This window comes from Setaria italica, chromosome IX, assembly GCF_000263155.2.
Source record: "Setaria italica strain Yugu1 chromosome IX, Setaria_italica_v2.0, whole genome shotgun sequence".
Taxonomy (NCBI): domain Eukaryota; kingdom Viridiplantae; phylum Streptophyta; class Magnoliopsida; order Poales; family Poaceae; genus Setaria; species Setaria italica.
In genome coordinates, this window is record NC_028458.1 from 5,072,250 (window position 1) to 5,084,422 (window position 12,173).

General features: G+C 42.4%; 2 protein-coding genes across 2 annotated transcripts; both read right to left on the reverse strand.

Annotated features, from left to right (window-relative positions):
• Positions 1-675: 675 nt before the first annotated feature.
• On the reverse strand, positions 676-5,052 carry LOC101771201 (mitotic checkpoint protein BUB3.3). The gene is made up of 9 exons (XM_004981642.3): positions 4,881-5,052; positions 4,473-4,603; positions 3,813-3,895; positions 3,249-3,503; positions 2,814-2,886; positions 2,332-2,412; positions 2,182-2,260; positions 1,543-1,640; positions 676-929 (listed from the first exon to the last, which is right to left on the reverse strand). The coding sequence occupies exons 1-9, from the start codon at positions 4,980-4,982 to the stop codon at positions 863-865; spliced, it is 969 nt and encodes a 322-aa protein (XP_004981699.1). The 5' UTR covers positions 4,983-5,052; the 3' UTR covers positions 676-862.
• A 484-nt stretch (positions 5,053-5,536) lies between these two features.
• Positions 5,537-11,936, reverse strand: LOC101771601. Its single transcript, XM_004981643.3, has 5 exons — positions 11,354-11,936; positions 10,562-10,800; positions 9,711-9,949; positions 8,832-9,597; positions 5,537-7,980 (listed from the first exon to the last, which is right to left on the reverse strand). The coding sequence occupies exons 3-5, from the start codon at positions 9,933-9,935 to the stop codon at positions 6,017-6,019; spliced, it is 2,955 nt and encodes a 984-aa protein (XP_004981700.1). The 5' UTR covers positions 9,936-9,949; positions 10,562-10,800; positions 11,354-11,936; the 3' UTR covers positions 5,537-6,016.
• Between the last annotated feature and the right edge of the window lie 237 nt (positions 11,937-12,173).

A 12,173-nucleotide genomic window follows, 5' to 3' on the forward strand; every position in this document is an offset into this window, starting at 1 on the left:
TGTACATTCAATAAGAGTTGACAATCATGTAAAACGTTTTTAAAACATATCAAATATGAATCTTATTTTGTACATCTCATCACAAAATTCGTAATGGTGAAAACGAATTTGAAAATAGACACTTGATAAGAGAGTAATGGTCATTTGAAGAAAAAATAACTTATTATGTTCGCCTACATCAGCATGATGTCGTTCTAAAAGTGACGTATGTGTATATTGCTACTGTGCGGTACCCTGCTTTTGCGGTTTGCTCAGACATACTGTCTCCAGAGTCCAGAGGGGATCGTGCAGTCCGCATGCGCACGACCGGTCGCGGTTAACGCGGTCAAAAAAAACATAGTCGGCACCAACTGACAGTCCATTCCATAAGCTGAAAGGTCTCCGCATGGAATTTCTATGCCTGAAGATAACAGTCAGCAGCATCACGGCACATCTGCTGGATGCCCTGCACCGGAATGCGACAAAGACTCTCTCCAGACGTAGGCAACGCCGAGCCACAGACACTTCAATTTGTTCCACATAAAAAAAAAACACACAATATTCCTTTTCACGATATGGTCCAACTTGGGACCATATTTCGACTTCAGTCGAAAAGGAAAAACACAACTTTGCTTCGACCCTTTTTCTGCTCTCTCGCATGGGTCTAGAACAAGTTTCTCTATTGTACACGAGCTGGGACAGGGAAATGGGAACATGTTCATATCTATACAGAATAATGCTTAACCATACAACAAATTACAACACGTTGCTACATCATGCTGAGCTTGGACATGTGACAGCATAATCAATACAAAGGGAGCACTTTAGCATGATTAGTTGTACAACAATAGGGTAAGCAATCCTAGTTTTGGTTAGAAGGGTCCTACACCAAATGAGACTTCCGTTTGAAGGCCTCCACCGTTTCAATGAATATCTGATGGTTCTCCACCCTGGCCAATAAAAATTTGCAAGCAAAATGATTATCAGACACGTTCAGCGCTTTCTTTGCGACATAAGGATATTAAAGCTAAAGGTACGGTGTGAAAATTGCTGCAGAAGCAAGAGAAACCTCTCCAACATCATGCTACAAAATGGAAGAGATACCAATAATTTTGGAAAGTGTTATAATTTTCTTTTACCAACCCTCCAGTTACTACCACCTAACCCAATGGAGATAGCCAGATGCTTATAGATTAGGGAGCGAGGAAGCAACTACTAGGAGTGCCCTCTGTTATTTGGAAATCTCCAATGCACAGTGATTTTGCACGTAATGTATCCCATATGGCAGGAAATCATGGTTTTCTAGTGGGAAGTGCCTTTTCAATTTCATGCTTGCATAGGTGATGGGTAAGCCAACAATACAAGTGTGAGCATGGGCAAAACTAAATGATTTGCTTGGATGGTATTTCTGTCTGATTCAGTAGTTACAGATACATTTTGCTTGCAGAAATTCAACGCAAGCAATCAGAGTTGTGGTTATTTTAATCTTTTACAACATTCAAGATGAATTTCAAATTACTAATGATAAATTCAAAAGAAGCTTGCAGTTTAGAAGCCACTCACATTTTATCCGCTTCTTGATAATAGTTTGGAGCAACTGCCAAAAGTTGGCCATTATAGTTATACGCCATTGATGCCACACTGCCCGAATAGCTAGGAAGCTGCAATAGTAAAATATTGTTGCTTTTACATAACTGAACCAAAGAACAAAGAAATCCAGTCGCTCAAAATTAGATAAGAGTGGAAAAGCTGCCAGAGGCAGACAGAGCAAAATGTAAGCAGGAGGAGAAAATGTTGTATGCTTTGTGATTTAAGGCACCATCAACCATGTTATACATGGAAGTCCAAGGGTTAGCAGGGGTTCAACTATTTAGGAATATTTTTTCAAGAAGTAATAAATGAACCCTGCCAGCTGGAATTTTGCACAAAATATGCAACAAACTAAGCATCTTTTTAAATCAATATAGCACTGTGTTACTCTCCTGTTAACAAATAACTTCTGTTGTTCATTGTTCTGTAACTGAATCAGCAGACCAAATGATAATACCATTTGGGGAAGGCATAAATTAATCAGTATGGAAAGGGGAGGATGACACTAGATTTAGCAGGAGAAACTATGGGAAGACATTTCACTCTGAAGTGATCTTACCACAAACAAAACATTCCTTGAGACTAAGCAATCAAACAAAAACTTGATATTACCTCAATCAGTTTCTTTTTTAATTCAGCATCCCAGGCGATAGCATATCCTCCATCATCTCCAGTAACAAAAGTTTTCTTGCTGCGGATCATAAGCATATGAGTTTAGTTCCATCTTGAGAAAATGATAGACCTTCTATATGCAAAACATACCTTGGATGCATTGCGATGCAATTTATTGGAACCAGGTTGGATCTTCCGTTTCTGGAATTTGGATGACATCGGAAAGCATATCTGCAAAAACACAACTAGAATTACAATGGATGATTTGTACTTTCTCCCTTGCTTATTTTGGCCCTGCTACCTAAAAGATGTCCAATTTAGTTCTGATTGGTCCTTTTGTAAGAAATATGGATAGAAAACTAGGTAGGGATGTGATCTAGAGATACGATTAATGTAAAAAACAGGCAATTCCACAAGTTAATAAGAGATGATAGGATATTATGAAAAATTATTCTTAAAATGTTGATTGCAATCTCTGCATCATCTCCATTCAGATGAGAAATTACCTTGCGCCATAATGCACCAGAATTACGTGCCTTATTTTTAATCAAGTATGGTTAAAAGATAGTATATAAGTAATAATGAGATGAATAAACAACAAACTGAAACCTAAAGAGCATACCAATACTAACCCCATATTCTCATTTTTTACATCATCAAGATAGTTCAATGCAACAACTCCGTCGACAGAACCAGCAACATATCCTAATAAAAAAAGAATTGTCACATGATTGAAAAACAATGTCACATCTGGATCTAAAATCCATGGCAGAATGAATGACCAAAGCATATATGAGGCCATTTGACAATAAACCAAATGAATTAAATTCAACATTTTATTCTTACAAGATCCTACCTTGCAATGTAATTTCATTTAAAATCAAATTTCAACTTTTATAGAAATACTAACTATACACAAGGTCTTGCTAAGCAACATAAAAAGTTTACTTTATGTTGATGACCATATATCAATTGTTACGAAAGTTATCATGAAGACAGACTTAAAGCCTTACAAAAAAGAATTATTGAAATTCCTAATTAAGTTTTTTTTTTCAAAAAAGACATACCATCCCACTCCGCAGAAGATTGATGGCATCGAATTTGGTACTCTAGAGGAGAAAAGTTTGCTTCAACTGGCCCAGTTAGATTCCTCATGTCATAAAAATTAACTGTTTTGGCAACTGCTGCTGATATATACATGCCGCACAATGAAAGCGATGTCACATCCGAATTGAAGGTGATTGTGCTGTTGGGGCTTACACTTCTTACTTTTGCATCCCAGAATTGAAGCTTTTTGTTAAAGGTGCCAGTCACAATTTGACCTGAAAAATAATAACGTAATAGCAATAAATACATGCTCCAGTGGTATTTGATTATAAATTTAAGATGCAAGAATAAAATGGTGCCTTTTTCAACATGGTACATAAATCTTTAAATATCGAGTAGTGTTTGAATTGGTTCCTAAAAAGGACTCGGCTGCTAAACATTATCAGGTTTGTACGTGTTTCAAAAGCAATTGACGAGAAGTCAAGAACATCTATCTATAGTTCTATACAGACAAAACATCTAATGAACCAACCACAAAATCATCAACATATAAGAGTACAAGACTATTTTACGGTCATCCTTACCAGTGATCTGACAATATTCAGTACAAGCAACCACATCTTCATGGAGCCCCACTGTATCCTCAGAACCTGAGCGGAAGTCATACCTGAGAATATTTCCTATAACGTAAATGCAATGATATAGAGTTTCCAAATTAAACTAATAAACGTGAAGAGTGCGACTTTACTCTATCAGTGACACATAATCCTTTCTACCTCGATATAGTTGCAATTGCACGTCTAGTTGTAATAGAGTACGAACTAATATGATTTGTCCTATAGATGGCACATCGAAAGAATGCAAAGATGCAAGCAAACAGCACTAAATGGAACCATAATGCCTCATTTGCTCTATCATGCATTAGCAGCAAATGCAAAATTATTGCAATGGTCAACCCAAGGTCAAATTTGTACATGCATTTTGTATACTGGCGCTTAGTTCTTGTAATTTCTAGATTTGTGTTTAATTCTTACTACGTCAAAATACATAATGAACTGCATCAGGAACAGTGCGCAGAATTAAGCTGTGGAACTTGAATGTCAGTATAGGAAGCACACTGATAACTCACGCTATCATGCATTCAGCAACACTAAAATGCAACATAATACACTAGCTGACTAGCACGAGGCACTAAACAGATGCCTTAGGATAGAATACAGAAACGGATTGCTTTTTAACTTTACCTTCTCACAGATCCATCAGAGCAGCCAGCGAACGCTGCTGACTCATTCTCGAAGCAGCAATCCAGAAGCGCCGCCTCCGAGTCCGCCTTGAACCGCAGCGCGTTCGCGTCGGCGTCATACAGCCGCAGCCCCTGTGGAACAAATCCGGCGCAAAACCCTATCAGACACTGCTCCCCACCTGGCCACCACCACGGAAACGATCTCCCCCAAATTTCAAATCGACTTGAGCGCGCCCAAATTTTACTCCGATATGAGCTGGACCGCGGCAATTTACCGAAAAATACCACCCCCAACCCCAAAGAAATTCAGAATTGTTTGCATCTCCGGCGAACTCCACCGAACCAGGAAGTGGCAAGGAGAGACGCCTAAGCCGCAGCGAACCGCGAGGCGGGGAGAGAGAGCTCTCACCGAATCCCACGAGGAGACGAGCAGGTTGTTGGAGGTGGGCGCAAACCGAACCCGGGATGCGGCGCCTGCGGTGGCGCCGCCCGCCAGGCTCCGCCTCGCCATCGACGGGTCTCAAGGCGCGGCGTGGCCCTCGCTAGCGGAGTGAACTGGGAGGCGGAGGCGGAGCACTCCGAAATTCGAATAGAAAAATTGAGCTCCTGCTGACTGACGGCATCGTGGGCCGAGATATCAAGGCAGATTTAAGGTCGGCCCAATAGCATTCGGCTCAGGCTCCGTTCCTGAATTCTGTCTGAGCGGTGTTGGTCTCGCTCTCGCAGTGATCATTTCTGGCAGGAAGATTCAGCCATTTGCTGAAACAGATTCACGCACGTTTGATTGCTGCAGAACAGAATATAATAATACTAGAAGGGTTTGACACGAATAGGTCAGCGTGATCAAAGCACAAAGCTTGTCCAGCAGAAGCATCACATCAGCTGGGTCCCACATGTCAAGGACCCTGAAAAGTGTGACATGATGGCCTTCACCTGATGGAAGTATGTATGACTTTGGCCTCTGAATTTGTTGATAATGTCACGTGGGTTCGCAAAAGTTTGCGGCAAACATTAGCAACGTTAGTATGATGCTTGAATGGGAACAAGAAAATTGGGACGCAACAATTGCATAATCCAAGGGTTCAGCCGGATGGTCGAATCAAATTCAAATAGCAAGTCGTATGCTAATGGCTAAATGCTAGCCAATTAACCAGAACATAAGGTACAAAAAGAATACAGACTCGGACCCTCCTTCATACCCTTTGTTGCACATGCGATGAGCTATTCTTCAGAGATCAAGGTGGCTTACAGGCATTTCAGTTTTGTCACAATGAATTATACCGGACCTAATAACCTGGAACAGCTTAATACAATGCTGTCTCAGAAATGTCTTATCAACTAATTTACGGAATTTATTATAGGAACGTACACCATGTTTCGACCCAAAAGCATGAAAGTTTGGGGGTGAGGCCAATAGGCCGACAAAGTATGTACACTCATGACTGATCACCTTATACCAGTCCATCATCCATCTTAGTCTCTATAACAAACGGGTGCCGCCCAATACCTGAGAATGCTGTCCAATGCTTGCTGGCAAGACCTTTCTCAAGATGCAGCTGCGATGTTGTTGCCTGACGGACATCTGGTTCTGCGACACCGCCTTGTTGTTCTTCCCCATCCAATCATACCCCTTTCATCGGCTTCCAAGTCTCCAGTGCCAGCAGGTTTAGGGGGTGGGGGGCTGACCTCAACCTCCTCCTCTTCTACGGTTACAGTTACTACAGTTTTCCGAGGTTTCCTACCTCTTGTCCGCCCACCATAACGTCCTCGCCTAGTTAGACTCGACTCCCAGGATCCACCAGAAGCCTGGACTAACCCCTCAAGCAGCTGAACATCCTCTATGATTTCAGGCCGGGAAAGTGACGAAAGGCCAGGCAAGATATCTTTCTGAAAGTCCCGCTTTTGCCGTCGCCTCCTTTGCTGGCCCCTTCTAGGCTTGGTGAGGAGGTGAGCAGTTGAAACTGCTTGTTCATCGGTTGTGATTGCAGGTTCCAGTGGCCTGCTCCAGTATTCATCAATCTTGGTTTCTTCCAGCTTCAGTGTCAAGGACTCAAATGAATCCAACTCATCATCACTGGTATCATTGGTGCAAGCTTGGAGTTCCACTTGTTCAGCAAGGTCATTGATGTTTGATACAGCGAGATCTGCAAACCACTGCAACATATCATCAGACACCTCAGCAGCTGTTGGTATATCCATTGACAATGCAACAATGTTCTCAGCTGCTGCCATAGCGGCTGTAACAGATGTGCTGTCAATCTCCTGGTATGCGTCAAGTTTACCAGGATGTGCGCATTCTTGATCAAAAGTCCATGCAGCACCGTCTTCACAAGCTGGCACCTCCAAGTCAATCACGAACGCACGTTTAGGCTGGTTGTTCTGTAAAGGGGCCACCTGACATTCATGTGACACTACCGATTCCTCAGAATTGTCTTCGTTTGGTACATCATCATTCAGATCGATGAAATTCCTGATGGGGGCGCCACTTTTCTTGATGACTCCTTCAGCAGCCTGTCCATCTTTAGGCACATGCTTCTGGCATGAAAGAGGTAAACGTGCAGCAGTCTCTTGGGCCTTATTACAAACAAGCAGAGTTCTAGCGATAATGTCTTCTGAAGGCCCATCTTTCTTAATCCCACAGCCTAGGGATGTTGAGGCAGAATCTGATAAATTCCGAATAGTTTGGCCAAGTTCGTTCTGGTCTTTAGTATTTTTCAGCTCCACTGCAGTTCCAAATGAATGGCCAAACAACTTCCCTGGCTTCTCCAAAGCTATCGGGTCAGCACATCTACCTTTATTTTTGAGCCAAGAGATCCCGAATACTGATCCCCCGTCTTTACTATGCTGAAAACTGCCAGCACATCTCCCTTCTTGTTCTACAAGACTATCTTCCTGACAATCTGACAGTGCGTCATTCAAATTAAAGTTCTTCATGCCCTTGCCATGGGACTGTCGATCTGAATGTTCAAACTTCTGGGAGTTCTTTTGCTCCAGGTCACTTGAAATTGCTACCTGATGACGTGAGTGGGACCCAGAAAATGGATCAAGTGGAAAACCAGGATAGCGGCCATCTAAATTATCCACATTTTTCAGCTTTGGAGTCGAAGTTCCAATGCTCTGCGTCACAGCACTAAGACTGGTGTACGAATTCACAGCTGACGATCCATTGAACCGTGCAATTAAAGCAGGATTATTGATAACGCTGCTCCTTGGGTCTGCTGTGCAAGAACCCATTGGGGAGACAATGGAAGGGTGGTCTATTTGAGGAATAGAGATGGGGGCAGCAAATGTACCCGTATTTGAATGATGTGGACGGTCAAGCGTAGCAAAATTATTGATAGCAGAAGGTTCCAGAGGACTTCGTGCAAACCATCCAACTGAACTATTTTGACCTTGGTAAACAAATTGGTTATAATTGGCAGGCCTCCCGTCGGCAGCTTTGAAGTATTTTGAGGGATCAGCATCACTATATCTGGGTGCTAAAAATGTCATACTGCTGACTTGTTTACCTGAAGGGTTAAAGTAAGAAACAGAACAATTATAAGACAGGACCAAGTCAGCTGTGAATACAGTTCAGTAAAAGAATGTGCAAGCTATAAAGAAACATCCAAAAGAAACTATCTAAGCTCTCAGCATGACATTAACAAGCATCAATATGCCAGACAACAAATAATATGACATGCAGAAAAGGAAAGACACAAGCTGTGGTCAAGCGAAAGCAAGTCACCCTATGTCTTCTTTTTTTAAACCTCCTTGAGGGGAAAGGCAAGTTAATGTATCAGAAAGAAGATTGGCATTACAAGTTTCAATGAGCAAAGTACTGGAAAACAAAATACACAGAAGTACTACTCTGCAATATGATTCGGGAAACCAGTAATCCAAAGAAAAAATGAGCATGTGCTCTACTCCTAGTACAGATTGCAGCCTTATAAGGACTAGAGAACAGCTTGCAACATAGTAGATTCTAGATTATACAGTACACATCTCAAAGGCCACCATTGACACTAAAAAGATAAGACCCATGAAGGTGTTCAGGCTGCAATCCAGAGGTTACAGCAAGGAACTACGAAAGAATAAAAAAGATGCCCAGAACGAAGTAACAGAACTAGCATGGCTAAGTTAAATAGTAAAAAGATAAGGATAGCATATTGTGCCATTTGCTAACCATATTACCAGAAACATGAACAACTTTTCCTCCCAAATCCAAAGCAAACATATACGCTTTAACACAAATTAATTCTTAGTTTATGGATATGGTAACTATGGTATTGACAAATATACTGGACCAGCATAAAAAGAACTCTGTGGCTAGGAATTATTTTAAAAATAAACAACAGTGTTGATTGAGCCTTATCGTTACCTTTATTGATTGACGGTTTGTTCTCATGCCTTATTTTCGCACTTGCATCAAAGAAGTTTGAGCTTGTCCCTTCGTCGGCGTGCTTGTCTTTGGAGTATTCTTTATTGAAACTGAAGTTAGTTGTGTTTGGTCTCAATATTGGTTGGTGCCAAGAGTTCTCCAGGGTATGCGAGAGGCCTTTGGAAACTGATCCATTTGCTCTACCCATATAGATGCCAGCATTTGACTCGTTCAGGTCAGTAACTTGCTGGCTTCCATGATTATTTTTAGTCCGCAAACCTGAGGTTGAACTATTATCACTGAACCTCCCCAAGGCTTCTGCGCTAACTAATGTAAGGTCAGCATCGTTCCGGGGTTTTGTATCTGATGCCAGACCAAGAAAATCTATGGGCTTGTTGTCTGATGTGTTGTCATCATCTATATAATGATCAGCTGGAAGCTGAAGGTCAAAAGTGCCTTGTCTGCTTCTTGGAGCAGCATCACTTGACAGAAACCCGTTTGGAGAGGACTGTACACTGCCTTCTCTAAGGAATTTCATGGAGGACTGGTTTGTATCATTATGCTCTGCAACAGGAGTTTTTCTGTATGTTGTGGACACAGGAGGAACTGGCATCTGCCACATCATCTTTGCACCATTTGGTGGCACTTGCGATGGTGAATTTGTATGTGATGCAACTGCCAGCATTGGATATGAATATATCTCTTTGCTTTGATGCTGTTTCATCATATCTCTCTGTATTTTGTAGACCCGGTGCAGCTCATACACCTGGATAATGAGTGGGTTGTGAGGCTTGACAGAAAGAAACAACTGATAAGAAAAAATAATAATTATGATATGCTGTGCTGTGCTGTGCTGCTTAGAATTTGGTGTAAACTCACCTGTTGTCTAAATACAGCTTCATGTTCAAGCATTTGGTGCTTGAGCATTTCTTTGTCAAATTCTGAATAACCATTTGTTGGTTTTGTTGTGAAGCCATTGCATAACTGGCCATTCGATGCCCTGTCCTCATAGTATGGAGACCACCTACCATTTGGCTCCATGTTGAGATCCCCCGTAGCATAATATCCAGGCATATAGCTTTCCCCTTCTACTTTTGCTCCCATTCTTGTTACAAACTCTGCAAGAGGCCAGTCAATCAAACATTCAATTGTACAAATAAAATACATTACGGTAAAGATTCTACAATATGGGCCTAAAATGTGGAAAAAAGACAACCATGCGTTATTCACTGGTTGGCAAAAGAAACAAGCATAAGAAATTGGCTGCTTATGGGAGAACACTAACCCTTTATAAATTTAAGGATGATTATTTAGAGCATGTGCAAGGAAAAGATAAACTTTCAGTCAGCTAGATGTCACAACTTTATTGTGGCAGTTTGTGCATTTAAGTTACAAGAATGATGTCTAACTCTAATTGCAATTCCAATGCCAATTTCAAGGGTGCAAAGCATGAACTCAAGTAATGAACAAATACTACTTGTTAATTCCTAGTTCTACTGGCATCAGCAAACCAACAAAAACAATGCAGACAAATTATGTAAGCAGTTTAAGATGCTCAGCTAGGCATTGACATCTAAAATGATACTGTACCAAGCAATGAAATATGAAATGCTAGCAAGCGAGGAGAGAAACCCAAAGCAAGCACAAATGGCCAACTACGTCATAACAAACTGGGACTAACAGTTGCCAAAAGAAACTATTAAAGAGATAGGGTTCCACTGACTAATTACCAAGTTAAGAAGCCTGCATTTATCATGCTCTGATGCCCATTACCATCCCGGAATGTAGCCAAGTGGATTCTGTGACCTTCACAGCGCAGCACACCAAACGGATGTTCAAGAGCTAACGCAAAATGCGTAAGCGCAATGCGTCTCTTCACTGTGTCGAGCTAAATGGATAGCTCGATCTGCTCAGCTGAATGAGTAGCCAATAGTAACTTCCTAAGCTTAATGTGTTCACGAGGAATTACCTGCACATCAAAAACCGCAGTGAGCAATGTAAAAGATCTAAGAAACAAGATGTTCAATGTGCTGTATCATACACAATGCAAGATCGAAACTCGCTATCCCTATCAATAATCAAGCAAACGTACACAGGATCAAAAGCAACAGCACCGAAGGCCCAAACAACGAAAAAGAATATGCAGGTACAGCTGTTTGGATGTCAACTCGCGAGACAGGAAGGAACTGAAGGAGAGAAGATAAGTCAACCCCCGACAGTTCAACGCACTTGATAAATCCTACGAACCAGTTCCCTCAAGCGACCTATCATTACCAAACGTGGAAACCGAAAGGCTGCGAAGACTGGATGCAATTATCAGCTTCTTGCCGTCAATCCAACCCAAATTTGACACAGGAACTAATTGCAACAGAAACCCAATTTCCAGAAAGGAAAAAAAATCAGAACCTTGGACGGCTCAAAGAAGAAGAAGAAGAAAAGGCGGAAAAGCTGCATCTTTTTCACAACAACCGAGCTAGGAGTAGAGCGCTAGGCGGAACAAACCAGCGGAGTAAAATTTTCACCTCAACGGCTCTTGGCGCTGCGCTGCAGCGGATTGAGCCTGACGACCCTGAGTATGCGGCGGACGAACAGCCCAGCGGGCGCCACAACGCCCATGGCCCCTAGACGCCAGCAGAGCCGCCCCCCCACCTTCGCAAGCGCCCACCTCTAAGTCGCCAGCCAAGGCAGGATTCTTGCGGGAAAAAGGAGCAAATTCCACGGGCAGGAAGCAATCGAGCTCGAGACGCCAAGGAATTGCGGCGGATCCGGGATGGGGGTCGGGGAAGGAATTGGATCTGATGGGCCAGGGGGCGGACTGGCGGAGGGAGGGAGGAGAGAGAGAGGGGGGAAGTGCGTACTGGTGGGTTCTTGTTCTTGTTTTGTCTGAACAAACGACTGCGTGGTTTTCTCTCTCCTTTTTTCCTCCTTTTGGGGGTTTTGGATGGGTGTTGTTTGGTTATGTGCTCTGCCCCCCTCTCGCTCACTTGTTCCTCTCTCTCTCTCCTCTGTGGGGTGTTGCCTGCTGCCTCCTCCGGTCCTCCCCCCTTCTCACTTTCTCTCTCCTCTGAGGAAGGGAATGGAACGACCTTCGTCTAAACCGCAAGGACAGGCAGATTTGTTGACATCTGGTCTTTTTATTCTCTCTCTCCTCTGCTGATCCTTCCTCACCCACTTTTATCCCCATCTCTCCCTTTCTCTCTCTACTCTCTCTCTCTCATCAGAATAAACCGAATAAAATAAAACTAAACAGACACTTGTTTTTCCTCCCCACCTGCTGCTGTCTCCATCAGAATTTTCTCTCCGGAACAAACTATATTATCAGTCGTGATAATCATGGACCCG